Source organism: Elephantulus edwardii, unplaced genomic scaffold (genome assembly GCF_000299155.1).
Source record: "Elephantulus edwardii isolate Elephantulus edwardi_28Jun2011 unplaced genomic scaffold, EleEdw1.0 scaffold00291, whole genome shotgun sequence".
In the NCBI taxonomy this organism is placed as follows: Eukaryota; Metazoa; Chordata; class Mammalia; order Macroscelidea; family Macroscelididae; genus Elephantulus; species Elephantulus edwardii.
Genome location: NW_006400041.1, coordinates 300,585 through 326,582, shown reverse-complemented (window position 1 = coordinate 326,582; position 25,998 = coordinate 300,585). Strand labels below are relative to the sequence as shown.

Sequence of the window (25,998 nt, the reverse complement as noted above, 5' to 3'; positions counted from 1 at the left end):
ATTTGAGGCTGCGCATACAAGGAAGCACATCGATGTGCATCCTTTGAGGGTCCTGGTCCCAGCAGTGACTTGTTCTGAGCAGTGTGACCATTCACTTTCCTCTTCTGAGCTGTTCTCCCCTGCCATTGTGGTCACTGCCTCCGATGTTCCTGTCTAATCTTCAGAGTTTCTGCTGTTACTTGATCCTACATAGTGCTCAAAGAGCATCATGTGTACAGTGTGTGCTTTCTACTAATTAAGCTAAATTATCACTTGGCTTTAAGAAGACTTCAGGAGTCTTTTTGGTTTCAATTTTAACAGTTATCTGAGGGCAGTTCTTCCAGGGGCTGCTGTATTCTTCCTGGTTCCAGGAGATCTCAAGTCCGTGAGAACTGGAATGGCTTACACCTTGTCAGTCTTGACTTTGTTGAGAAATGAGTGATGCACAGGCTGTCTTGGGGGCTCAGAGCTCTTACTTTCTCCTCATCTTTTTCCTCCTCCAGCTTGTGAGACCCAGCTGCCTGTCTCCTTCCGGCACCTGATCCTACCAGAGAAGTACCCTCCTCCAACTGAGCTGCTGGATTTGCAGCCTCTGCCTGTGTCTGCCCTGAGAAACAGTGCTTTTGAGAGCCTCTATCAAGATAAATTCCCATTCTTCAATCCTATCCAGACCCAGGGTAGGTTCTCCCTCCTGGACAGTTGTTCTGGAAGGCCTTTCCGGGTCACCTGGAGAAATGTGTTCTGTGGCAGGAAGGGGGTAGAGTGTGTGGCGCTGGGCAGTCTTGAGAGTTTATCACAACCAACTGAGCAAACCAGGGCACTTTCCTTTATCAGAAGGCCTTGGTTGTATTACAGTTTGCCTTGTCACTTTGAGTGTCTCACTAGAGTGTCTTTTGTCATTGCACATCGTCTCTTAAGCAAGATAGCCACCCTGATGCTCAGGTGTGGAACCAGCAGTTGCTGTCTTCTGAGTACCTACTTGATACACAGATGCTATTTTCTTCTTTAGCTTCCCACCGGTCCTGAGGGACTTAGTGCTAGAGATGCTGGTGTTAGCGCATCATTCAATAGGTGACAATTCCTGGTGGTACAGTGGTTAAGTAGTTGACAGCTAACTGCAGTTGGTGGTTTGAACCTCCAGCTCCATGTGATCGAGAGATTGATAATGGCCTTGGAAACCCTGCAGGGGTTTCTCTGTCCTGTAGAAGATTATGGAGTTGATGGCAGTGGGTTTGTTTTGAGATTTAGAGAACCTTTTGAGCCTTTTAAAAAAGAAAACTAGAATTTGAGATTTGAGGCATAGAAAAGTACCCTTGGTTGAACGTGTTTGGATTTTAGCCTATTCCCTTTTTTAAAGTAATACACCAAGTTTTTAGTGCAAGTTTACACAGCAAGTATGGCTTTCATTTGAAAATTTACACACATTGTTTAATGACATAGGTTACATTTGTTTCAATTATTTCTTTCCAGTATCTAGTTTTCCTGCCCCCTTATTAGCTTTGCTTTAGAGTAATTGTTCACTTTTTGGTCTTGTACTAATGAGTACTGATGATGCTGAAGTTGGTCACTGACCTGAGAGGTAATTTCTTTTGTGTACCATGCTACCGTTTTGCTAAAAGGTGATCGCTGGACAAGTGTTGTCCTAGGTTTAGGTGATAAGTCTCAAGGAGTCCTCTACTGTACCACTTTGTCTAATGCATTTTTTCCACTAAGAATTTGAGTTCTCCATTTTTTCCCCCATTTTATCTGGGGCCAGTTATTGTGGTCACAGTGTGAATGCCGTCTTGATGCCAGTGATTAGACTCTTGGCTATTTCTAGGAAACATGAGAGTATACAGGAGAAGCAGAGAAGGAGAACCAGTTCCCTATTGTCTGAATCCTGGGAGACCAGCAGAGAGCGAGCCCTGGCTTTGTTCACCTCCTTGTTATCCACAGATTTTCATTAGGCAGGAACTCTGGGTAGCTGTCTCTTTTCCTTTTTCTTTTGTGTGGGAGGATAGCAGATGGGGAAGAAGATAAAAGTAGCTAACTGGTGTGTAGTCCAGGGTCTCAAACCATTGCACGTTTTTGTTTGCACCTCTCCCACTGACTCCCAGCCATGATGTTGTCATTATTCAAGTTGTCGGTGTTTTCATGAATAGTCTTGGTCCCAGTTTGTCTATCCTTTTCTCTTTGATTTTCACACCATTTCTCTGTTGGTTTTCAGTCTTCAACACAGTGTACAACAGCGATGACAATGTGTTTGTGGGCGCTCCCACGGGGAGCGGGAAGACCATCTGTGCAGAGTTTGCCATCCTCCGGATGCTGCTGCAGAACTCGGAGGGGCGCTGTGTCTACATCACCCCCATGGAGGCCCTGGCGGAGCAGGTGTGTGACATGGTGCTAACACGCAGCACTGTCCCAGCACCACTGTAAAGGTGATTCCAGATCAAGGCTTCTTACCCCTGAAAGCCTCAGCTGGATCAAAAACATTTGCTCTCCCTTGGTTGTTTGCTCAGCTTGTCGACTAGAGGAAAGATGTCCCGATAAGTGAAGGTTGTTGTGGGGCTGAGATTATAGAATAGTTTGAGATCTGCAGATCAGTGTCTTTCTCTGTTTGATTTCTTAGGTTTTCTTCCTCCTCAAGGGCTCATGCTCTGACTTTTCCCTGCTGTTCCTCCCTCCGCCCAGGTGTACATGGATTGGTATGAGAAGTTCCAGGATAGGCTCAACAAGAAGGTGGTGCTTCTGACAGGGGAGACCAGCACAGACCTGAAGCTCCTGGGCAAAGGCAACATCATCATCAGCACCCCTGACAAGTGGGACATCCTTTCCCGGCGCTGGAAGCAGCGCAAGAATGTCCAGAACATCAATCTCTTTGTGGTGGATGAGGTCCACCTTATTGGGGGCGAGAATGGGGTATGAATTTAACCTTACTGTGTGGACAAGGGAATAGGACCAGCCAGGGCATCTGTGCATCAGGCCTTGAGTTAGGATCTTTCTCAAAGGAATTCTGCCTCCTGTCTTACTCAAAGGGATGCTACTCTTAGAAAATAGCATTACTTAGTAGAGATTGGCTGTCCTAGAGAGATGGACTTGGACAAGGCTGTTTAGAAGGAAGAGACAGGAGATTATTTCTGGGCTATTGAGGTCTTTAGGAATGTTAACTTTGGACGCAGGACAAGGATGTTGCACCTTTAATGACCAACCCCCTCTCTTGTAGCCTGTCTTAGAAGTTATCTGCTCCCGGATGCGCTACATCTCCTCCCAGATTGAGCGACCCATTCGCATTGTTGCACTGAGTTCCTCACTATCAAATGCTAAGGATGTAGCCCATTGGTTGGGGTGCAGTGCCACCTCCACTTTCAACTTTCACCCTAATGTACGCCCTGTTCCCTTAGAGCTACACATCCAGGTAGGACCCGCTTATACTATTGTCCTTACCTCCCATACCCACCCAGTTCCCCAGGTCCTATAACCTTTGTTTGTTTTCCTTTCCTTGGTCTGAAGGGATTCAACATTAGCCACACACAAACTCGTCTGCTGTCCATGGCCAAGCCAGTATACCACGCTATCACCAAGCACTCGCCAAAGAAGCCTGTTATTGTTTTTGTCCCATCTCGCAAGCAGACCCGCCTCACTGCAATTGACATTCTTACCACTTGCGCAGCCGACATCCAGCGGCAGAGGTACAGCTGGGCCTGGCTGAGCGTTAGGACATGGGGCTGTGACTAGTAACCCATTCCTGACCTGAATAGAGGCGGTGGGGAGGTTACATGAGATTGGCCCACTCTGAAGGGTCCTCTTTTTGAGATTCAAGTTCTTGACCTGACTTTTGAGAGGAAGCGAGACTTGATGTGTGTGTGTATGAGAGGGCAGGGTTAGTGAATGAGGACTGGTTTGAAAGCATGTGTGTGAGAGCTTGGGCCTGCTGTGAATGTTTGGGCTCTATGCCACCAGGTTCTTGCACTGCACTGAGAAGGACCTGATCCCGTACCTGGAAAAGCTCAATGACAGCACACTCAAGGAGACACTGCTGAATGGGGTGGGCTACCTGCATGAGGGGCTCAGCCCCATGGAGCGACGCCTGGTGGAACAGCTCTTCAGCTCAGGTAAAGGAGAAATAGCAAAACCAGACTGCATGGCTCGGAGCCAGATTACAACTAAGGGTTTCACTGTTTGATATATATTAAACTTTGCTTGTTGGTGATAATTTTTCTCTGTTGTTGTATGTGTCTGTAAATCCTGATGACCCTGTGTACAACAGCTCTGCACCCTGTTTTATCCTGACCCAGCCTTACTGTCTTTGACACAACTAACCCCATTATCCTAGTCACTGAGTCCCTCCATCCTCTCAAGCACTTCTCTGGGGATGTCATTCTCTGGGGATTGGTTTCTCCTGGCCACGTGTCCAGAGAATATGAGACAGAGTTTCAAAATCCTAGCCTCTATGGAGAACTTTGTTTCACCCTCTTCAAGACCATTTGTTTTCTTGGTGGTCCATGGTATGTTCAAGACTCTTCTTTAGCACCACAACTCAAAGGCATCAATTCTCCTTCTATCATACTTAGTTACCGTCCAGTTTTCTGATGCATAGCAACTAATTGTGAAGACCACGTCCTGTATCAGGCACACCTTAGTCTCTAGACATCATTGCTTTTCAGTACCCTGGAGAGGTCTCTTGACAGCAGATTTTCCCAATGCATAGTCTTTTGATTTCCTGACTGCTGGTGTCAGGAGTGTTGACTGTGGAGCTGAGCAAGGTGTAATTGTTAACAGCCTCAGTCTCTTCTCCATCTGTCATGGTGTACCAGTTGGCCCAGTGGTGAGAATCTTTGTCTTCTTGATGTCGAGCTTTAATCCATATTGAAGACCACAGTCCTACTTTCTTTTGTAACCTAGTTTTCTAGAATCCAGAATCAATGCCCACTAGTTTTGGCTTCCCATGGATATTGCACTCCCTATGATTCCCAGGTCGTAAGAGTTGTAATGAGCTCCAGAGCTCTGTATTCCGGTGTACTCTAGCTCTTGCTTACCATTAGCATTTCATGTAGAGGGTGACCATTTTGACACTGCGTGGTGGAGCTTCAGTGGTCATGGGCCTGCCAGAATCACACTCTTATCCTTTGACCCTTGATCTGTCTGATACAGGGCTTGATTTTGCTGCATAATTTGAACCATTGCATGACTGAAATAGTACAAGCTGCCTAAGCTCTGATTTCCCTTTTCTTTGGATTTTGAGCCAGGATTATCTTATTTCCTCTAGGATAGTCCTGAAAGCAAGGTAACAGTGGTATGATACTACTGCTTTAGCATTTTTATCATATTAGACTTCATTCTCAAGCAGCTTTGCTTTGAATTCTGAAAAAACATAAGGTAACCGAAGCCTTTCTAGGAGGCAATACCTGTCACATCACCCAGGGCACTCTGGACTCACTTGTGTCTCTCTTATGCTGCTCAGGGGCTATCCAGGTGGTAGTAGCTTCACGGAGTCTCTGCTGGGGCATGAGTGTGGCTGCACACCTGGTGATCATCATGGACACTCAATACTACAATGGCAAGATCCACGCGTGAGTATAGTTTTTCTGCCCTCATAGAAACTTTCTTCCTACAGTAAATGGCAGATCTGCAGATCAAAAAATTTAAATACTATGGAGACTGCATTTTATCTTCATTGTTATGTAAGGTCCAGATAAATATGAGGTATTTAGAGTCATTGTTGAACAGCAGTCTTGTAAAGTGTGGCCAGAGTGCTGGTTTGAAGCAAAGATGACAAAGCTTCATCTCACTTGATTATGTTGCTAGGAGGCTCTCTTCCTTGGAGAGGGACATCATGCTTGGAAAGGTGGAGGGTCAGTGAAAGAGAGGAAGATGCTGAGTGAGATGGACTGACACAGTGACGGCAGCAATTGGCTTAGGCATGTCAGATGATGATAAGGATGACCCAGGAGAGGACAGGGTTCAGATCTATTCATAGGGTTTCTATGAGTTGTACTCAGCATGACAGCACCTAACAACAAATTATTTTGTTAAATTGTACTGAGAATTGGTTCCAGCAACAGGATTAGAATTTTTTTTGCCATAGTTATAGTAGCAGATATGCTCTGTCACAGATAAAAATCATGCCCTATTAATTAAAAAAAAATTTAATTGGGGAAAAAAGAGAAAGTGTTAGAGAAATAAACATAGCCGAGAGACTGTCACTGCTAGTTAGCAAATGAGATTTGGTAAAATACTTCCTCTGCTAAGCGTGGTCTCCTCCTCCAGGGACTAGCCTCTCCTGATAACATGCCCAAAGTTTGGAGACTAAGAACAGGAAGTTAGAATCAGAAGGAATTTTCTAGATACTTAACCTGTTTATCTTACATATTATAAAAATTGGCTGGGTAATAGTTCTAGATCTATATGGGAACAAAAGGGCCTTGATTAATCACTTCAAATTTATGGATAAGTGAGTAAAACTATATCCTAAGTGCAAAAAGTCATGAAGACAATTTTACTGTAATTGTACATCTCCCATATTTGTATTTTTGGAGAGCTCTGATGGCTGTGTAGCCATCCCAGAAGCACAGTATTTGAATCCACCAGCTGCTCTGTGGGAGGAGGATGAGCAGTCTCCTTTACTGCCTCTTAAACCCACTGATGGGTCAGCCACGAGTTCCGACTGGACAGTAAACAACAGTGTATTTGTGTTTTAATTTTCCTTGAGTGTTAAGGAGTCAGAAACTCTTGGATATGACCTCTGTTGACACGCCTTTTTTTCTTCCCTCTGTTGCCAGGTACGTGGATTACCCCATATACGACGTGCTGCAGATGGTGGGCCACGCCAACCGCCCCCTGCAGGATGACGAGGGGCGCTGTGTCATCATGTGTCAGGGCTCCAAAAAGGTGACTGCTACACTCGCACAGCATCTTCTTGACACAGGCGGCCTCTGCCTTTTACAAATTAGCTTTACACCAGTTAGCTTTTACAAATGACCTACATTAGGATATCAGTACCTAATTTCAATAGTAGAAAGGAATCCAAAGGAGATTTTCACAAAATTGCTGCTGAGTTTTGCATTCAGGAGAGAGCAGCCAGCATCCCAAGCAGCGAGGGCAGCCTTGCTTGTCTCCTTCTTTGGACCATCCTGTGTTAAGTGTCATGTCTGGTTAATATATGCCATCCATCTATCATATCCCTGGTGTTAACCAAGGTTTTAGTGTTATTTGGGGTTTCATATGTTACTTGGTGTTATTTCACAGGTAATTTTTTAGGTCTGGGAATACAGAAAAAATTTTCCCATATAAATGAGTATTAATTGCTTCTCTGCTTCACAACATTTCTGCACTACCTCCTACCCCTATTTTGTTTGAGAAAAGGTTTTAAGAATACTCTGCTTCTGGGGAGTGCGGAAACCTGTACTTAGAACAGATTTTGTAATCTTTTGTTAGATGCCTGTTTTTTACTTTTGGACAGTCCCTCTGTTAATATATTCATCTTTCCTTTTCTGCATTGCTTTTGTGGTCAGCATATGGGTTTCATGGAAGATCGTGGTCTTTGGTTTGGGTGGTGCTGTTGAGCCCGTGTTGAGACTTGCTCTCTGGGGGCGCCAGCCTGGGCGCACTGCCTTCCCTGCATGGTGTTGTGGGGCCCTGTTCTCGCTGTTTTCTGACCTCAGATGTCATCTTCCAACCTTTTTCCATTTTGTTATCATCCGCTGTTGACTTGGCTGTTCTTTGTGACCATTCTGTGCCCATTTGTTGTCATTAATTTTTTATTACCTCCTCCTCCTCTTGCCTCCAGGATTTCTTCAAAAAGTTCCTCTATGAGCCACTGCCAGTGGAGTCTCACTTGGACCACTGTATGCACGACCACTTCAACGCAGAGATCGTCACCAAGACTATCGAGAACAAGCAGGACGCTGTGGACTACCTCACTTGGACCTTTCTCTACCGCCGGATGACACAGAACCCCAATTACTACAACCTGCAAGGTGGGTGCACTGGGGCCATACATTCTCCTCGGGGGGAGGGGGGGGTGTTCATGGTCCTCACTTACCTCTCACCTCCACAGGCATTTCCCACCGTCACTTGTCCGACCACTTGTCTGAGCTCGTGGAGCAGACATTGAGTGACCTAGAACAGTCAAAGTGCATCAGCATTGAAGACGAGATGGATGTGGCCCCTCTGAACCTGGGCATGATTGCTGCCTACTACTACATCAACTACACCACCATCGGTGAGTGGCCATAGGGCGATAGCCTGTCTTGAAGGACCTGTCTGTGCAGGGCTCTGGAGCCCCCAGAGGTGAGAGCCAGGGCTTGAGGCCCTGTGTCTGCCAGGGATGGTATTACAGGCCAGGCAGGGTAACCCAGGCAGTTAACCCCTGCTCCCTTTGCTCTAGTTTTCAGCTTTCATCTTTCTCCTCTTTCTAATAGAGCTGTTCAGCATGTCCCTGAATGCTAAGACCAAGGTGCGAGGGCTTATTGAGATCATCTCAAACGCAGCAGAATACGAGAACATTCCCATCCGGCACCATGAAGACAACCTCCTGCGGCAGGTGAAAACCCTGGAAATGGAAGCTTGGCTTGTGTTCTCAGAGCTCATGGAGTAGTCCTTGTCACCACAGGAGACCCTCAGCACACATGCACACTCACACACACCCAACCATCCCTTTCCTGGCTATTGAAGGCCAGGTGGTACTTTGAGGGCTAGTCTCAGATGGGCTCACCTGTTACTCCCCAGCAATTGTGGTTGTTTTTCTGTTCTCCAGCTGGCACAGAAGGTTCCTCACAAGCTAAATAACCCTAAATTCAATGACCCACACATCAAGACCAACCTGCTTCTGCAAGCTCACCTTTCCCGCATGCAGCTGAGTGCTGAGCTACAGTCAGATACAGAAGAAATCCTTAGCAAGGTATGATGTGGGCCTGGGGGGAGGCGGTCTGTGGTGATCTGGGAAGGTGTCAGCCCTGCCTACTCTTACACTCCTCCCCGTGCCTAGGCAATCCGGCTCATCCAGGCCTGTGTAGATGTTCTCTCCAGCAATGGGTGGCTTAGCCCTGCTCTGGCAGCCATGGAACTGGCTCAGATGGTCACTCAGGCAATGTGGTCCAAGGACTCTTACCTGAAACAGTTGCCACACTTCACGTCAGAGCACATCAAACGCTGCACGGACAAGGTGAGTAGATGTGGACCTGGAGTGCTAGGCAGATATATATGAGTGGAGGAGGCCCATGAGTCCTGGATGTAGAATAGGTGACAGAGGTGAGTCAAAACAGGAAATCCTTAGGTAAGTACTTGTCTGAGCTCAGGGAGCAGATGCTAAGTGGCCGAGAGTAGTCCAAGTGCACCTCCATTGAGGATAAGATGGATATGGCCCCTTTGAACCTGGCCATGAGATCTGCTTCTCCAGAGAGGTTATTTCTGTATTGAAATACGAAAAGAACCTGGTTGTGGACCATGTTCTTGTGAAGCTTAGTTTCCTTTAGATGATGTCTTTATCTGAGAAGTAAAAATGTGCAGCTATCTGGTGTTTTTATTTGCTATCAGTCTGTGCTCTGTCGGCTTCTCTGACCTCTGAATACTTGCTGCAGGGAGTGGAAAGTGTTTTTGACATTATGGAGATGGAGGATGAAGAACGGAATGCCTTGCTGCAGCTGTCTGACAGCCAGATCGCAGACGTGGCCCGATTCTGTAACCGCTATCCTAACATTGAACTGTCCTATGAGGTTGTGGAGAAAGACAGCATCCGGAGGTGAGTTGGAGGCCCAAGGGCTCTGCCCTGGGATCCTGTTCTTCTGGGCACAGCATCTTGGGTGACATGGTCCAAGAACTTTAGCCAAGTTGATTTCTTTTCTCTGCAGCGGTGGGCCAGTTGTGGTGCTGGTGCAGCTGGAGCGAGAGGAGGAAGTCACGGGTCCCGTCATCGCTCCTCTGTTCCCACAGGTATGCCTTGGTAGCTGGCTGCCAGTACAAGGTTACAATGTGTGTGTATGTGTCTAACTTCAGAATAATAATGAAGTTACAATGTTAAGGATCTCAGGGTGGGTGTTTTCTCCTGTCTCCTTTCTCACTGCCACTTAATTGTGGTTACCTGGTTCTTTACCACCAGAAGGAACCTATGAAGCTGAGAGAGAAACCAGGTAGCTGTTCAGTAGGATCTAAATTTAATCCTTTGGTTTTATGAGAGTGGCTTGACCACCAGATAGGGTTTTGAAAACTGTTTTAAGTATACAACAAAAACATGCACCGATCAAGTTTCCCCTTGTAGATATCCCTGACTTTGATTATATTAAGTTCTGCAGCCAGTCTCAACCTTTTTGAGTAGTAGTTCTTCCAGTGGCATAAACTTACTGTCCTCTCAGGGTTCCTATCTAATCTCACAGTTGCTGTTTTTAATTTAACCTCATTTGTATATACAGATCCCAAGAAAATAGCGCTCAAGGCAGACTTTTACTTGGTTTTGAGAAAACTTGAGATGTTCTTTGAGGGCACTAGTTTGGGGTGTGTATCTAGTCTCTATGGCTGCAGCAAGGCAGCATTCTGTGAGAATGTGCAATTCTGTTCGGTATTTCCCCCTTTGCTTTAGCAGCTTTGATCATAATGCTCAGTAACAATGGCCAGGAGCTCATCAGTTGAGAAGCAGTGATCTTCCCACAATCCCTGTTTGGGACCTCGGGTAGCAGGCTCATCTCCATGTTGAGATGTTGTTCTCAGTAGGCATATGTGAGGGGTCTCTTGGAAACTCAGAGCTTCAGGCCCCAAAGATTAGGTCTCTAGCAGTTGAATCCTGTAGAAGGACAGATTTTGGGGAGAGGAAATGCCAGAACCAATGAGTAAGTCCACCTACCCAAAAGTTCTGGAGAGTTTTCTACCTGGTTTTGTGGTGTGACTCCACTTTTGGCCCAGTATTGTCATCATCTTTCTGATGCTAACTTGGCTTTGGTCACTGCAGAAACGTGAAGAAGGCTGGTGGGTCGTGATTGGAGATGCTAAGTCCAACAGCCTCATTTCCATCAAGAGGCTGACCTTGCAACAGAAGGCCAAGGTGAGTGTTGGTACTGATTCAGCAGTCCTTCTGAAAGCAGGTGCAGGGTGGGAATGCTTTCTGTGTTCATGCTAATCTTGCCCTCTGCTTGCTCCTCCTAGGTGAAGCTTGACTTTGTGGCCCCAGCCACTGGTGCCCACAACTACACTTTATATTTCATGAGTGACGCTTACATGGGTTGTGACCAGGAATACAAGTTCAGTGTGGATGTGAAAGAAGCTGAGACTGACAGTGATTCGGATTGATTTGAAGGCACTTCCCTTTTGGAGAGAGCAGGGGCAGTCTGTAGTTGCACAGGGGCTGCACAAGGTCTTGGTTGTGGAGATGTCTTCAGCAGAACTCAGGACCCTGCTGTCCTGGTCCTCCTTTGCTCTTCTTCCCATCTTTCAGTCAAAACATTGGATTCAGTGTCTACAAGTACCATTTAGCTGGCCATCGTAAGTTTTATATAGCAGTCTGGCCATGTTCTTTGTAGTTCCTTTTGTGTCAACATTCTAATAAAAGAACTTTGGAGAAACCATTTATTCTTCTGTCTTTGCAGTGATCCAAGTTCTATTTCTTAAGAACCTCAGAATTTTATTTTCTAGTTCCCATCTACTGGTATATTAAAATATATTAATTTCTTTTAAAACACTACATATGTTAAATGAAAGACAACTGTTCTAAAAGAATGAGTAGTGTGGCATTTTACAATCTAAAATTATCTTTAATGTCTGGCTTAAATGAAGACAGGATACTCAGCCATCTGTCAACTGTATGTTGAGTTGGCATAATCTGTGAGACTGATTTCACCTGGACAGGAGATGGAAGTTTTTAACTTGAGGTAATTGTAAATATGCTGATACTATGTAAGACTCAAGTTTGTTAAAGGCTTGGTATAGTGTGGAGTACGCAACCTTATCATTGAACTTTTTATCCTATTCACATCTGTTTTAACATGGAACATACCTTACTAGGAATAATTTTACAGCATGTATTGATCATTTGGTAAATTTTTCTCTCTCAAATCTTGACACATTGTTTTGTTTATTAACAAAAACAAATGTACATTATTTTTTAAAACCACTTTTTTTTTAAATTTTTTCTTTCTTGTTGTATACCGTCGAGTCCGATCTGACTGGCACAGGACATTGCCCCTCCTGCTCCAGAAGAGCATCTGATGGATTCGAACCGTGCGCCTTTGGTATTGATGTGCAACTTCTTGCCACTAGGTCACCAGAGCTCCAAAACCCACATTTCTTAATTAATGTTACAGATTCTGTTAGCAAAGGCTCTAAACAGAAACTATCAAGCTCACAGTGACAGAAAAGGTTTTCAGAAAGTCCAACTCTTGCTTCAATACTCTTAGCATTGGCAATGTTTTGTTTCCTTTGAAAGGTTATTTTTTTTTGAAGGAAAAAAAGCCCAAGTCTACATAATTTGCTATCTCTTGCTTTTCCTTGTGAGAGTCACCATACTTCAGTGTGCTGGATCTATGCGTACTTCCTGTGTTATGCCCTAAGTCTGGTGTAAGAAAATTCCACACATTTGGTGGCTTGAATTGGCTGACAGAAGAATTTCAAGGAAACAACATATGATCAAGAGGAAATAATGATCAAAGAGAAAGTTCAGGCCTCTTTGAAGGACTTGGCAAAAAAGCCCCAGGAATTAATGGAATAACGATTGACATATTTCAACAAACAGAACCCTGGAGGTGCTCACTGGGTTGTGCCAAGAAATCTGAGGGATGACTACCTGGCCAGCTGACTGGAAGAGATCCGTATTTATTCCCATTTAAAAAAAAAAAGTGATCCAATGGAAATAAACAACATCTCTAATATATACTAGCAAAATCCTGAAGATTATCCAAAAATGACTAGAACAGTACATTGACAGAGGACCAGAAATAAAAGCTGGGTTTAGAGGAGTTCGTGGCACTAGAGACATCACCAATGTCAGATGGATCATGGCAGAAGGCAAAGAGTACCAGAGGAATGTCTTAATCTTCTGTGTTTCATTGACTATGCAAAGGTATTGACTTTGTGGATCACAAATTGTAACCATGAGGAAAATGGGAATCTAGAACACTTGATTGTACTTAAGCGAAACCTATTCTTGGGCTAGGAAACAGTCCTCAGAACAGAGCAGGGAAACACTGCATGGTTCTAAATCAGGAAAGGTGCGTGTCAGGGATGTCTCCTATCTCCATACCTTCTCAATCTTTATGCAGATCATTCAGGAAGCAGGGCTTTATGAGGAGTGTAGCATCAGGATTGGATGAAAATGCAACAACCTACATTATGCAGACAACATAAACTTGCTTGCTGAAACTGAAGAGGACCTGAAGTGCTTGCTGCAGAAGGCCAACGACTGTAGTTTTCAGTATGGATCAATGCTCAACATCAAGAAGACTAACATTTTCACCACTGTGTCAATTGGCAGCACAAATTACAGCTTGCTTGGCTCCACAATCAAACACACTTAGCACCAGCAGTCAGGAAATCAAAAGACTAATTGCATTGGGAAAATCTGCTGTCAAGAGACCTCTCCAGGGTACGGAAAAGCAATGAGGTCAGTCTAGAGACTAAGGTATGCCTGATCCAGGCCATGGTCTTTGCAATTACTTGATATGACAGAAGAATCGATGACTTTGAGCTGTGGTGGTGGATCAGAGTTCTGAAAATACCATGGACTACCAAGAAAACAAACAACAGGTCTGTCTTGGAGAGGATGAAATCAAGTTTCTCCTTGGAGGCTAGTGTTCTGAGGCTCTGTCTCACATACTTTGGGCATATAGCCAGGAGAGACTGGTCCTTAGAGGACATCATGCTCAGAAGGGTGGAGGGACAGTGCAGGAGAGGAAGACCCCAGATGAGATGGATTGATATGGTAATTGGGGCAATGAGGGCTGATGTGTCAGAAGTAGTGAGACTGGCTCAGGACAGAGCAGGGCTCAAAGCTGCTGTACATAGGGGTTGCTACTGGCCACAGGCGACCTGACTGCACATAACAGTAATAACAGAAATTCATTTAGATGCTCACTTCGGCAGTACATATACTAAAATTGGTATGATACAGAGAAGATTAGCATGGCCCCTGCACAAGGATGATACACAAAAGTCATGGAGCATTCCATATTTAAAAAAAAAAATCATTTAGGTTCAACTTTGAAGGCTAGAAGTCCAAATAACTGTTGGTCAGAACAGGTTCTTTTTCTCTCATCTCCAGTACCAAGTACAATTTGATCTGCAGCCACAGCAGAACTCTTGAGCAAATGGCCTGCTTCCCATCTCCTGGTGCTGTTATATGCCATCGAATTGCTTGTGACTCACAGCGACCCTATGTACAAGAGCTCTAAATGCTGTTCTATCCTGTGCCAACCTAGCCATCTCAAACGCACTTATTTCCACCGCTCCAGTCACAGAATTGATCCATCTTATTGAAGGTCTTCCTCTCCTTCACCGCCCTTCCACTCTGCCAAACATGATGTCCCTCTCCAAGGACCAGTCCCCTCCTTGCAACATGCCCAAAGTATGTCAGATGAAGCTTCAGAATCCTTGACTCCAAGGAGCATTCCAGCTTCACCTTCTCCAGGACAAACCTGTTTGTTCTCCTAGCACTTCATGGTATATTCTCTTCTCCAGCACGACAGCACAAAGGCATCAATTCTCTATCAACCCTACTCACTGTCCAACTCTCTGATGCATAGCACGTAATTGCAAAGACTATAGCCTGGATCAGGCGCACTTTAGTCTCCAGTCTAACATCGTTGCTCTTCAGTACTCTTGAGAGGTTCTTCACAGCTGACTTTCCCAATGCAATTCTTCTCTTGATTTCTGTTAACTATCTCAATCTCTCCACCATCCATCCTGATGCTGCCAATTGGCCCAGTGGTGAGAATCTTTGTTTTCTTGATATTGAGCTTCAGTCCACATAAGAGGCTGTAGTCCTTGATCTTCTGCAGCAAGTGCTTCAGGTCCTCCTCAGTTTCAGCAAGCAGGGTTGTGTCATCTGCATAATACAGGTTGTTAATGATTCTTCCACCAATCCTGATGCCACATTCCTCTTCGTATAGCCCAGCGTCTCGGATGATCTGTTCTGCATACAGATTTAAAAGGTATGGAGGCAAAATACATCCCTGATGAACCCCCTTCTTGATTTTGAACCATGTAGTGTCTCCTTGCTCTGTTCTGATGACTGCCTCTTGGTCCAAGTATAGGTTTCACATTAGCACAAATGTTCTGGGATTCCCATTCTTCTCAGAGTCAGCCACAGCTTGTTGTGATGCACACAGTCAAAAGCCTTTGCACAGTCAATGAAGCACTGATAGATATTCTTCTGGTATTCTTTGCTTCCTGCGAAGATGCATCTGACATTAGCTATAATATCCCTGGTACCACGACCTCTTCTAAATCCAGCCTGCACATCTGGCAGTTCTCTGTTGACCTATTGTTCCAAACATTTTTGACTAATTTTTCAGCAGAATCTTGCTTGCATGTGATATTAATAATATTGTTTGATAATTTCTGCACTCTGTTGGGTCACCTTTTTTTCGAATGGAAACAAATATTGATCTTTCCCAGTCAGTGGGCCAGCTGGCTGTTCTCCAGATTTCTTGGCACAACTTAGCACATCCAGGGCAGTGTCTGTTTGTTGAAATATGTCAACTGGTATGCCGTCAACTCCTGGAGCCTTGTTTTTTGACTATTCCTTCAGAGCAATCTGAACTTCCTCCTTCATCACCACAGGCTCTTGCTCATATGTCATTTCATGAAATACTTCTGTGTCATCCAATTCCTTCTGATACAGTGATTCTGTGTATTCCTTCCATCTTATCTTGATACTTCCTGGATCATTTAACATTCTACCCAAAGTATCCTTAAGTATTGCCACCCATGGCTTGCATTTGTTTTTCAGCTCCTTCAGCTTAAGAAATGCGGAGCAAGTTCGGCCCTTTTGATTTTCAGATCCCGTCTCCTACAACCACTCAATTCCAGGAGGATTTTACGTTAACTAAGTTTTCAACGGCCCTGTTTCTAAACAAGGTTACACACATTCACAGCTACAAGGAGGCCAGGACTTCTTTTGGTGGGACACAAATCTACATTTCCCACTCTATCACAGAACACTTTTAAGTCCCACAGGTCAAGAATTTTAACCAACTTTCACCAGTTATAGCAAAGTAATTTCTAAGTGAGAATGGCACTGCTTTTACTGTGTGGCTCTATTCATGCCAAGTGTGGCTCAACAGTGGATCCCCCATCTCAGACTCTAAAGCATTTGCTGATCACATTTTGAGGGCCAGTGCTCCAGGTGTCACCCCTAAAATATAAGGCCATAATTTGTTGTGCAAAAAAATAAGAGCAGGCTATAGCTTTAGAGACAGTCTTAACATAAAATCTATCTGAAGTAATTGAGATAGTTTGGCAAAACACTGACTTTGGCAGTGTTTCTCAGCCTCCTGAGGCATAAGCCAAGAGTCAGGAAAGATTTGCTCCAACAAATGCGACTTTATTAGACATTTAATTTTCTCACAACCTCATAAAACTCATGTAATACAGAAATATATAAGGGTCCTTTAGAAGCCCACAAACCATTGTATTTTCAGATTTTGCCCAAGAAGCAACTTTATTACTATTAAAAAGATATGGGTAAATTAAAAAAAAAAAAAAAAAGATGTGGCTGGCACAACAGTACTTACCCTAGAGCTAGGAGGCCTGAGTCTATGGCCTGCTGCACTGTCACCTAGGGCAGCAGTGGTTGGGTGTACAGCCCATCACTAGGGACCCAGAGGACCTGAGAGGTATTCTGGGGACTGAGCACATTGTTAGCCATATTCCCCCAACTGTCCAACTATCAAGGTGACGTAATGGCAGTCCATGAGCTCCCTGACGTAAGTTAACATCACTCACCATGGGTTCTGAACATCTTGAAGCTGATGATGATGCTCATGGTAAGATTGTACGCTGTGTCTGTACACTTGCCCTAGCCTAGCATCTTCCAAGAAAGCTGTAGAGAACCCTGTGGAGCAATGCATTGTTTGTCACACCAGGCCAGGCGTAACTCAACCAACCACTGATTTGGACACGTGCTTGGATATGAGGGAATCTGCATTGTGGTTAAGTACAAGTACCTTGACATCACTGCAGTTAATTCACTACTTGGCCATGAGACTGCAGGCTTCATAGGGCAGGTCCTCACAGATCAAGTAAAATTAATATCACTATCTGCAGAGATGACAAACAAATCATCTGTGGATGCTAGTCTGTCACCTATCACTCTGGAGCCTGGTGTGAGGCAGGATTAAAAGAATATTCACTGATGCAGAAACGTATCTCCTGAAGACGTGACCTGGTCCCCACCTGAGAGCTCTGGGCCTTGAAGGGCATGATATGCTGGCACCTGTTCAATTTCCAAATTTAAGAAAGGTCACTAATACTAGAAAAAGAATGGCTGACCTCACTTTTCATTACTCTAGGTTCATCCAGGAGCAACTCTCGGGGTAAGCTGAGTAGGAGAGTAACACTGCACTGGCCAACCCGCTGCCCACCAAAAAACCAAAGCTCAATTACAGAGACAGACGAGCTGAGGACACCTTTAAAGTGGCTGATGAAGACTCAGTAGGAGCATTGCAAACAGCAGTCCAGCAGCGCTTAGACCTCACCAAGCAACCAACAGTCTTATTGGCATAACCTGGAAACTCATGACAGTAGCTTAAAAACAATTAAGGGGGCTCAACTCCTCTGCCTCTGCGAAGGTTATGAGTTGCGCCCCAGCGCATTGGAAGAAATAAAACACCTCCTGTTGTCTGCATTAAAAAAACAAAAAACAAAAACAATTAAGGGGAAAAAACTATATGGCCCACAGCCAGGGTAACAGTTCCTGGTTCTCGGCATTCCACTGGTGTTTCTGAGGGAAAACGGGGGTGTCCCCTGTGCTAATATACCCGTTCAGTGCCAAGGAGCTGGAACCAGCTTGCAGCTGATCCTCCAGTAGATTTTCTGGAACTACAAACTACACGAGCGAAGACAGCTTTGGTCTCTTTCGTCGAGATGCTGGTGAACTGCAACTTTTGCTTAACACCACAACTCCCAACAGACTCTACCAGGACAGTATTAGATAAAAGCAGAGTAAAGTAAAAACATTCTTTTCAACATTGATTGACTGTCCTACAAGGCTAGACTTAGCAAATGGGAAGGCAGAACCTATTTCAGAAAAACATTCACCATGGAATTCTTTAAAATTGTAGCCTTAATTATAAAACAGGACTTGGACTCAGGAGGACTGCTTATATACTTCTTTCTCCTCCTACTATATTCATACATCCCCTCCTGTTATATTCACTATTAACCCCAAATTTAACAACCTGTCTTCTTGCCTTAAAGCAAGCAAAGCCAGTGGTGTACATTCTATAGCTCTTTTCTTAGGGATTCCTATCAAAGCAGTGAGAGAGCAAATGGCTGTGTAACTCCCCACTTCTCCCAAAATCTGAATGGAAGAGGGCTAAGAAGTCAAGGGCAAAGATAATGCTCCAGCTCCTCCCAGGGGCTGGGAAAGCAGCATTTTCTGGAGATCCAGACTCTGATTAAAGCAGAGCCAGTTCAGAGGCCTTCTGGTTGCTGGTACTTCCAGAAGGCTACCTCCCCATCATCGCTGCAGGAGGCCAGAAGCCCTGGCTCTTTGGGGTTCCAGGCCACACAGTTGACATCTTGGGAATGGGCTTGAGGTAGGTGGGCTGTCAGAGAGAAGGTGGGCTGGTGCGGGTCACAGCCAGGGTCCTCCTCAAACACTCGGATGGCATCATCCCCACAAGCTGTCACCAGCGCCCCTGTCAGCTGACACCTGGAGGGAGCGCACTTATCAGCGAGTATTCAGGTGAGGCCTCCCTTCCCAACTCAAGCAAATTAGCTAGACTGGTTCTCTTCCCAAAAGTCAGGCCCCTGCAAAACATCTCTTACCAAAGAGCTTCCTTAATCTAATATTTAGCCACAAGTATCATCCCCTAATTCAAGTGCTTCCTTCTACGCTCTGTCCCCTACCCCATCTAAGTAACCTAAAAACCCCATGCAATTCTGAACTGTGCCTTTCTCACTAGACACATTTAATTTTCCACTGTCCTGAAGTATTCTTTTTTTAACAGCTGTGTAAGAAGCCACCAAGTTTCAGCATAATATTTAAGCTTATTTTTGAATAGAAGTTATTTTCAAATATCTGGTAATACAAAGAAAACCTGGATGCACAATGAGACTCAGCATCCCTGAGGACTATTTCCTAGGTATCACATCTCAGAGATGGACTGTCACCTGGCTTGCTCTCTTCTAGAAATGGTACAACTCTTCTACATACCATAGCAAAGAGTCAAAGCTAAAAAACTCTCTGGATGGTCTGGTATCATGTGAACTCCAAGGACTGGTTCTGACATTATACTGCCTGGGGTCTTAACAAAGTAGAAACTGGACCTTTAAATCTGTTCCTTGCTCCTGTGAATCCCAAGTCAGCCAGCTGGAAGTCAGCCGGGTAAATAGTTGGATGTAATCCAAGACAGGAAAGGTGGCTTTCAATGCCACACACTCCTGTGGTATGTACCCTTGAGTCAGAACCGACTCTCCAGGAGGCTTTCAGAGCAGTACATTGCACAGGAGACTGTCCACCTTCCTCCCCACAAGCAGCAGGTGAATTTGCACCTCTTGCTCTTAAGCTGGCAGTGCAACTCCTTACCACTGGGCCACCAGAGCTCCCTAGAGGGCAGCAGAGAGTGGCCATTTCTCTAAAATCCCTGAGGGCACAGAAGGTGGGTAGGGGAGAAGATGAGGTCTCACCAAGCAACATCATAAATGGTCCTGGAGTGGATGCCCGACAGCGTGCAGATACATTTCCAGCTGGGGTCGGAGCCGCTGCATGCCACCCCTGCAGGACAAAATTCTCTTCAACCTACATGTCTGTGCCTAGACCCTCAGGGGAAGAACTGCCTCACTGTGGAGAAGATCACAACTCTCCCTCCTTTGACCTCATGATCATTCTGTCCTGATTCTTTGGCTCCCTCCCATCCCCCTTTCTCACTGATCTGCCTCACAGTGAGGACTGTTCTTTCCAAACAATTTGGAGAGGATATGTCCCCACTTCCGCCTCCTTTAAAAAAACCTTCTGCTGAAGACTAAATCCAACAGTCAGTCTGCTTTACAAAGCTACCCACCAGCATGCATGAACCATGTTTTTCTTCCTCAAACTCTTTATATTCTATGTAAACCATGTTCTATCCCCATTCCTGGCATAAATCCTACCTACAGTGCCTTAGCTCTTCTGTTCTCTTTGCACCCAGAATTCTCCGCCTCACTGCTTCTCCTTGTGTTAAATTCTCACTTTGGAGTTTGAATGAAATGGCCCTTCTCACATAAAACTTTCCCTGATTCTCCTACCACTTTATCTGGACCCCTCTCATGGCACGTCTCAATTTGTCTCCTAAATAAATAGCCCCACTATAATCCTATAGCACAAAACAGAATCTTCCCAAAGGATTTCCCAAACTGTAAATCTTCAGTAAAGCTTTAAACTCCCACACCTTTCTCCTGCAGAGTGGCTGGTGGGTTTGACTCACCAGTCTCTGGGCTTCTGAATGCTTTAACTTTGCACCACACAACTCCTCTTTCTACCCCACTTTGCTGTGATTCATGGATGAGGTCTTAGCCCGTTAGCAGACTGTAAACATCCTGCGAGATGGGTCTCCTTTAGTTCTCCTACATATCCTCACCTTGCTCATTGCCTGGTAGATACTGGCACCAGATGCGCACAGTCCGGTCATCACTGCAGGACGCCAGGCGCTGACCACTGGGGTCAAAGGCTAAGCTCCACACGGTGGACTCATGGCCCTCAAGGGTGGCACAGCATACCCAGTCATCTTCCTCTTCTCGGTACAGCTTCACTGTGTCATCATAGCTGGCAGAGGCCAAAAGCTGGGGCAAGCGGGTGTTGGTATGTGAAGGGAAGCAGGGACAGAGGGTGGGGAAGATATGGTGCTTGGGTATATGGTATCTATAGAACCTGGGAAGTGACTTCAGTTCCCATTAAGACAGTTTTACAAAAGGTTTAACATGTTTGAACAACAAAAGAAGATCACTATAAAGGCAAGGCTGGGGTTGAAGAACAGGGGTAGCCCCTTCCAGTGTTCTTTCCCAACAGACCCTGTGTTGACTCCTACCTCCTGGCTTGGGTGCCAAATGACATGTTTGACATCTTGTGTATGGGAGTTGAGAACAGTGACACATTCATACTCATCCTCTTCATCAACTGTAAGAAGAGAGAACAGCACTCAAGTGGAAACTCTAACAGGGACACAAGGAGAGACAAGGGACATTGGGCCACCAGCTCCCAACTCTCCGGGAGGAAACTGTACTCACCCTCCCAGACCCAGACACTTTTATCTCGGCTGCAGGTTGCCAGGAGATTGCCAGACGGTGCCCAGGCCACTGACTTGACCTCATTTTCATGGCCTTCAAGAGTAGTGACACACTGTGAAAAAGGAGGAAAGGTAAGAGTTAAGGGCATGAAAGACTCCTCTGCTTGGGTTTGGGAACCGGTCCTGGGGATTAGCCAGGAGACAGTCCTCATCCTACCCCACCTGTTACCTCAAAGTCATCCTGGTTCTTTTTCCAAATGCAAGTAGTAGCATCAAAACTGGCAGAGGCCAAGTAATTCCCACAGGGAGACCAGGCTACTTTCCTCACAGTACGCTGGTGACCAGCAGAAAGGACAGACTTGCAGATCCAGCTGTCACCTGTGGGCAGAGAATAGGCCAGGCTCTAGAAATGGGTACAGAGATGTTTTGGCACTGTCACTGCCATCTTCCATCGAGAGGTAGGAAGGTGCCAAGACCTGTATTTAACATCCCTCGGAGAAATGCTAACTATTTTCGCTGAAGACACCTTTCTAAAACAAATCTGGGAAGCTATCCTAACAACTGAAAACTATCAATGGCTTTCAAAGGCCCTGAGAATAAAATGTAAGCTTCATCATCCCAACTATCAACTACTCTTTGGGTACTTTGCTATCATTGTCTTCCGCATATTTCTGTTTCAGTATGTCTCACAATTCTTTCAAGAGTTCCAGTCTATTCCGGTCTTTGCTTCCAGTGTCTGCCCACTCTGCGTGGCCTGTACTCATCAGCTGTACCATCAGCTCTCCAGACCTCCCCGCATTTCCCGCACACCTATAATACCGGTACGCAGAGACTCAAGCGGAAGGCGCCGCGGAGTCCCGCTAGCTCTTACCCTCGGTGCCCCAGATGCGGACTCTGCGGTCGCCCCCGCATGAGGCCAGCAGGGTTCCCGCCGGGTTCCAGGCCAGGTACCAGCAACGAGAGTCTGGGTGTGCCGAAACACGGCCCAGCAGCACCAAAGAATCTTTCATGGTGTCCTGGCACAGGGTAAGGAGGAAGTGGGCAGAATCAGCCACACCAAACGTAGCTGACACCCCGCAAGTCCCCAGAAGACCAACTCCAAAGCTCCCGCGGCCCCAGGGTCCAACCGCTTCCGTCCCAGCGCCCCGAGAGTGCTGGGAACTGAAGTGCCCGCAGCGCTGCCGCATTGCCCTCTGGGAGTTGTAGTCCTTGCTCTCCTGGAGGAAAGCGCAAAGGAACTTCTTTGAACTACCAGCCCCGTGAAGCCCTGGGCGGGAGGCGGGCTGCGTACCCGAAGTGTGTCGTACACGAGGGGCGGGGCGCGGAGCCGTAGGAGCTGGGGGCGGAGAAGGCGGAAGCCGGAAGTGGATCAGCCCCGGGTCAGGCCGGGCGTTGCGGGGGTTAGGGCCTGGGATCCCTGGGCCCCAGGTAGCAGAAGATCCCGTGACGGGGCGGAGTGACACTATCTCGGCCCTGAGGCTTGCTAACGGGTGAGGAATAGGGGTTGGTGTGGGGAGGATCGTATGTTTGCTTAGGTACCACTCCAGAGCGCATTTCCCAGCTTCCCAGTTCCCGATCTCTGCGGCCCAGCCAGGTCCTCGGTTTCTCGAAACCCTGCAAGGGTTCCTCCCGAGAACCGGGGGTCGAGGCTTCTTCCCACGAGCACCCGAGATCCCCAGGACCTGATCCCTCCTCCTGTTTGCCCGTACCCCGCCCACATCCCGGCCTTCTCGGATCATTGTCTCCAACGCCGGCAGCCCCATTTCAGGGACCTCCGCCCCCGAAACCTGGCCGTCCTTTCCACTTCCCGGGCTCCCGTGTCTGCGGACAGCCTCATTATCCAGCCCCTGCCGGCCTCACCTGCCGTGACCCAGCGCCGTGCTGTTCTCCCCGCGACAGGCGAGCTCTGTGCGCCCGGCGGAGGTCGGCGGCAACAAGCAGCGACTGCGGAGCGGCGGCGGGCGGCCCCGGGTATGTACGCCCCCGGAGGCGCAGGGCTGCCCGGAGGGCGCCGGCGGAGAAGCCCCGGAGGCAGCGCTCTGCCCAAGCAGCCGGAGCGTAGCCTGGCCTCGGCTCTCCCGGGCGCGCTGTCCATCACAGCGCTGTGCACTGCCCTCGCCGAGCCCGCCTGGCTGCACATCCACGGCGGCACCTGTTCCCGCCAGGAGCTGGGGGTCTCCGACGTGCTGGGCTACGTGCATCCGGACCTCCTGAAAGGTGAGGGCGCCCTGCCCGCTGGCCCTCTTCTTTTTGGGCGACAGGGCCTCCATCTGCAGGGATCATAACCTGGTACGGGCTGGGACAGAGATAGTAGAGCAATCACTTGGTCGAAGGAGCCCTTCCTGACTGTTGTTCATGCCCACCAGGTGGCTCTGTGTGTGGGTCTGATCTTTCATTAATTCTGATGGTATTCAGCTAAACGCGTACTTCTTCTTGCAATGCTAATCTGGACTGCTGCTATTTTAGGATTGTGCCAGAGGAAAGGCGCCGTATAAGGAGAAGAGATAAGGATGCTAGGCATCCCGATTAACTGTACCTTCTCAGGAGTGAGTGGAATACAGGAAAGCTTCTCTGGAGGCAGGTTTGCTGGTGGAGAGAGGAGGAGGCTTAGCATAAAAAACCATAAAGGTATTTTAGAGATTTACATTAGAGAAAATCCAGAGTCAATTGCATCTTGGACTAAAACATTCAGAACTTGGCAGGTGGGCCTGAGGTAAGGTTGCATTGGTCATCATCAGACCTCCTCCTGGGGAGATAGTGGAAAAGGGGTCATTCTTTTTCCTAGATACTGGGGGAGGCTAGGGCCTCACCCTGTCCAGTACTGTCACCAGGATGAGAGTAGAAACCATGTGTGAGGACCTGACTGCACTGGCCAACTGCGGAAAAAAACAGCGGTCCCTGACAGCCCTTAACAACAAGCACAAGTCCACCAGCCCCAAGGTCTTCTGAACAGTTCTTGCAGGTCTTCATATTTTCTTAGTTTGTTATTTCCAACATAAAGACTAGGTGTTACTGCCTCGTCCAGCAGATAGCCCTTCCTCTTAGATATCCTCACCTTCTTGGAGGTTTTAGGTTCTGGAATTTAGTGAAAAGGCCCAAGTTCCCCCTTGTTCCTTGGATCATATACCACTTTTGCAGGTCTGGGCAGAAAAGCCCATCTTTGTGTCTTAGTGGTATTTCTTTGGGTATTCTTTTACTATGTGGGATCTCTTGAATTTACGGAGTTAGTATAATTTGATAGAAAACAGGATGGGACTTCTAGTTTGCTCCCAGATTTTACTGTGATGGTATGGTAGTCTTTGCTGGATTGGGTCATTAAGACCAAAGTTAACATGTATGACAGAGGCGCTGTGACATGTAAAGTTTTCTCTGGCATGGAGCCAGTTATACAAAGTTCATGAAGTTCAAGTTGAGTCTCGATGCTGTTTCTGTAGATTATTCCCTTGGTTTGCTTGCTTTGAAGCACAGCTCTCACCTTTGCATTTCTACCACACCATTCAGGCTTTAGCTGTTTATCCAACTTAGTGTTGCATTGTTTCAGGAGTTTAAGGTCACCTGCACATCGAGAGAGGATTCACAGTGCTGTCCATATTTCCAGTCCCCTTACAGATCATGCATGAGAGAGAGCTCATAGAGCTCAGGAGAGAAGAGAGAGGCAATTGACCCTCACATCCTTAGTGCAGAGCCTCAGTGAAGTAAAGTGACCTCCCAAGTTCACACAGCCAAGAGTACCGTAGCTGAAATCCATTGACTTTAGTATAAAAAAATGTTACTTTGTTTATTTTAACTTGTTGCATTGTTTCAACTGTAACAAGGAACATTCTCCTGTTGGTGTTCATTCTTGCCAAAGGTGTATTAAAATGAAAAATTCTTTTTGCAGATTCTCCTTTGTGTACTTGTGGATTTGCCCTTTCTAAAGAATTACCCAGCCAGACTTTGGTTTTTAAAGCTTGTTCCTTTAACCATTGCCTTACATTTGCTGTTGTGTTTATTACTCTTATGTGTCAACATAAGAAGTTCTTGTGGTGTCGTTTGTAAGGCAGTTGACAGGTAACCCAAAGGCATTCATTCTTTGTGCTTTTTGGTTAGAGGTTAGTAGTGTAACTCTGAATTAGTCAGCAGCTCCCCAGGAGAAAGATGAGTCATCTCCTACCTTGCTAGTTTACAGCTTTAAAAATTCCAAGGAAGGCCCACTAGGTTCTCGCTGCTTGCCTGTGGCCATCCCCTTGGCCTTTGCTATCTAGAAACTCTGCTGTTGGGTGCCATCGATACAGCCATAACACATAGCGACTTTATGAACAGCAGATTGATTAGAATTTAACTGTGTCCTGCACTGATGTCAGGATCACCACCACATGGAGGCCATTGTTGTGGTTGCTGTGTCAGTCTGGCTTCCTGTGGGTCTTCCTCCCTTCCCTGACCCTCACTTTTTCCAGCAGGTATTTTTTTCCAAGATGTTCTAGATGCCCATTAATGGGAGAGTTGGCAGTGGTGCCACATGAGATTTCAGAGAAGAAGAGGACTGTGGTACCCTCGCTTTTATCTTTTCTTGTTCCTGTGGGGTTTTGGTCCCTAATAGACAGGTTCCTGAACTGAGAAAATGCTTTTTTTAAAAAAAAAATAAATTATTTTTTAA

General features: G+C 46.3%; 3 protein-coding genes across 3 annotated transcripts in view; 2 read left to right on the top strand and 1 right to left on the bottom strand.

Annotated features, from left to right (window-relative positions):
- SNRNP200 (small nuclear ribonucleoprotein 200kDa (U5)) overlaps positions 1-11,235 on the top strand; it is a 45,087-nt gene extending 33,852 nt beyond the window's left edge. Inside the window, exons 29-45 of the mRNA XM_006900694.1 lie at positions 483-656; positions 2,186-2,346; positions 2,650-2,877; positions 3,182-3,373; positions 3,469-3,647; positions 3,919-4,070; positions 5,420-5,528; positions 6,738-6,846; positions 7,745-7,934; positions 8,015-8,179; positions 8,379-8,500; positions 8,714-8,857; positions 8,945-9,121; positions 9,537-9,697; positions 9,807-9,888; positions 10,898-10,990; positions 11,092-11,235. Coding sequence (XP_006900756.1) covers positions 483-656; positions 2,186-2,346; positions 2,650-2,877; positions 3,182-3,373; positions 3,469-3,647; positions 3,919-4,070; positions 5,420-5,528; positions 6,738-6,846; positions 7,745-7,934; positions 8,015-8,179; positions 8,379-8,500; positions 8,714-8,857; positions 8,945-9,121; positions 9,537-9,697; positions 9,807-9,888; positions 10,898-10,990; positions 11,092-11,235 — 2,582 coding nt within the window. The remainder of the gene's footprint in view (positions 1-482; positions 657-2,185; positions 2,347-2,649; positions 2,878-3,181; positions 3,374-3,468; positions 3,648-3,918; positions 4,071-5,419; positions 5,529-6,737; positions 6,847-7,744; positions 7,935-8,014; positions 8,180-8,378; positions 8,501-8,713; positions 8,858-8,944; positions 9,122-9,536; positions 9,698-9,806; positions 9,889-10,897; positions 10,991-11,091) is intronic.
- A 7,141-nt stretch (positions 11,236-18,376) lies between these two features.
- On the bottom strand, positions 18,377-22,372 carry CIAO1 (cytosolic iron-sulfur assembly component 1). The gene is made up of 7 exons (XM_006900693.1): positions 22,234-22,372; positions 21,592-21,740; positions 21,364-21,475; positions 21,165-21,253; positions 20,718-20,919; positions 19,789-19,876; positions 18,377-18,811 (listed from the first exon to the last, which is right to left on the bottom strand). The coding sequence occupies exons 1-7, from the start codon at positions 22,370-22,372 to the stop codon at positions 18,571-18,573; spliced, it is 1,020 nt and encodes a 339-aa protein (XP_006900755.1). The 3' UTR covers positions 18,377-18,570.
- Positions 22,373-22,753: 381 nt separating this feature from the next.
- The window catches only part of TMEM127 (transmembrane protein 127), a 12,023-nt gene continuing 8,778 nt past the window's right edge, over positions 22,754-25,998 (top strand). Inside the window, exons 1-2 of the mRNA XM_006900692.1 lie at positions 22,754-22,852; positions 23,207-23,579. Of these exons, the coding sequence (XP_006900754.1) occupies positions 23,336-23,579 (244 nt within the window). The 5' untranslated portion in view covers positions 22,754-22,852; positions 23,207-23,335. The remainder of the gene's footprint in view (positions 22,853-23,206; positions 23,580-25,998) is intronic.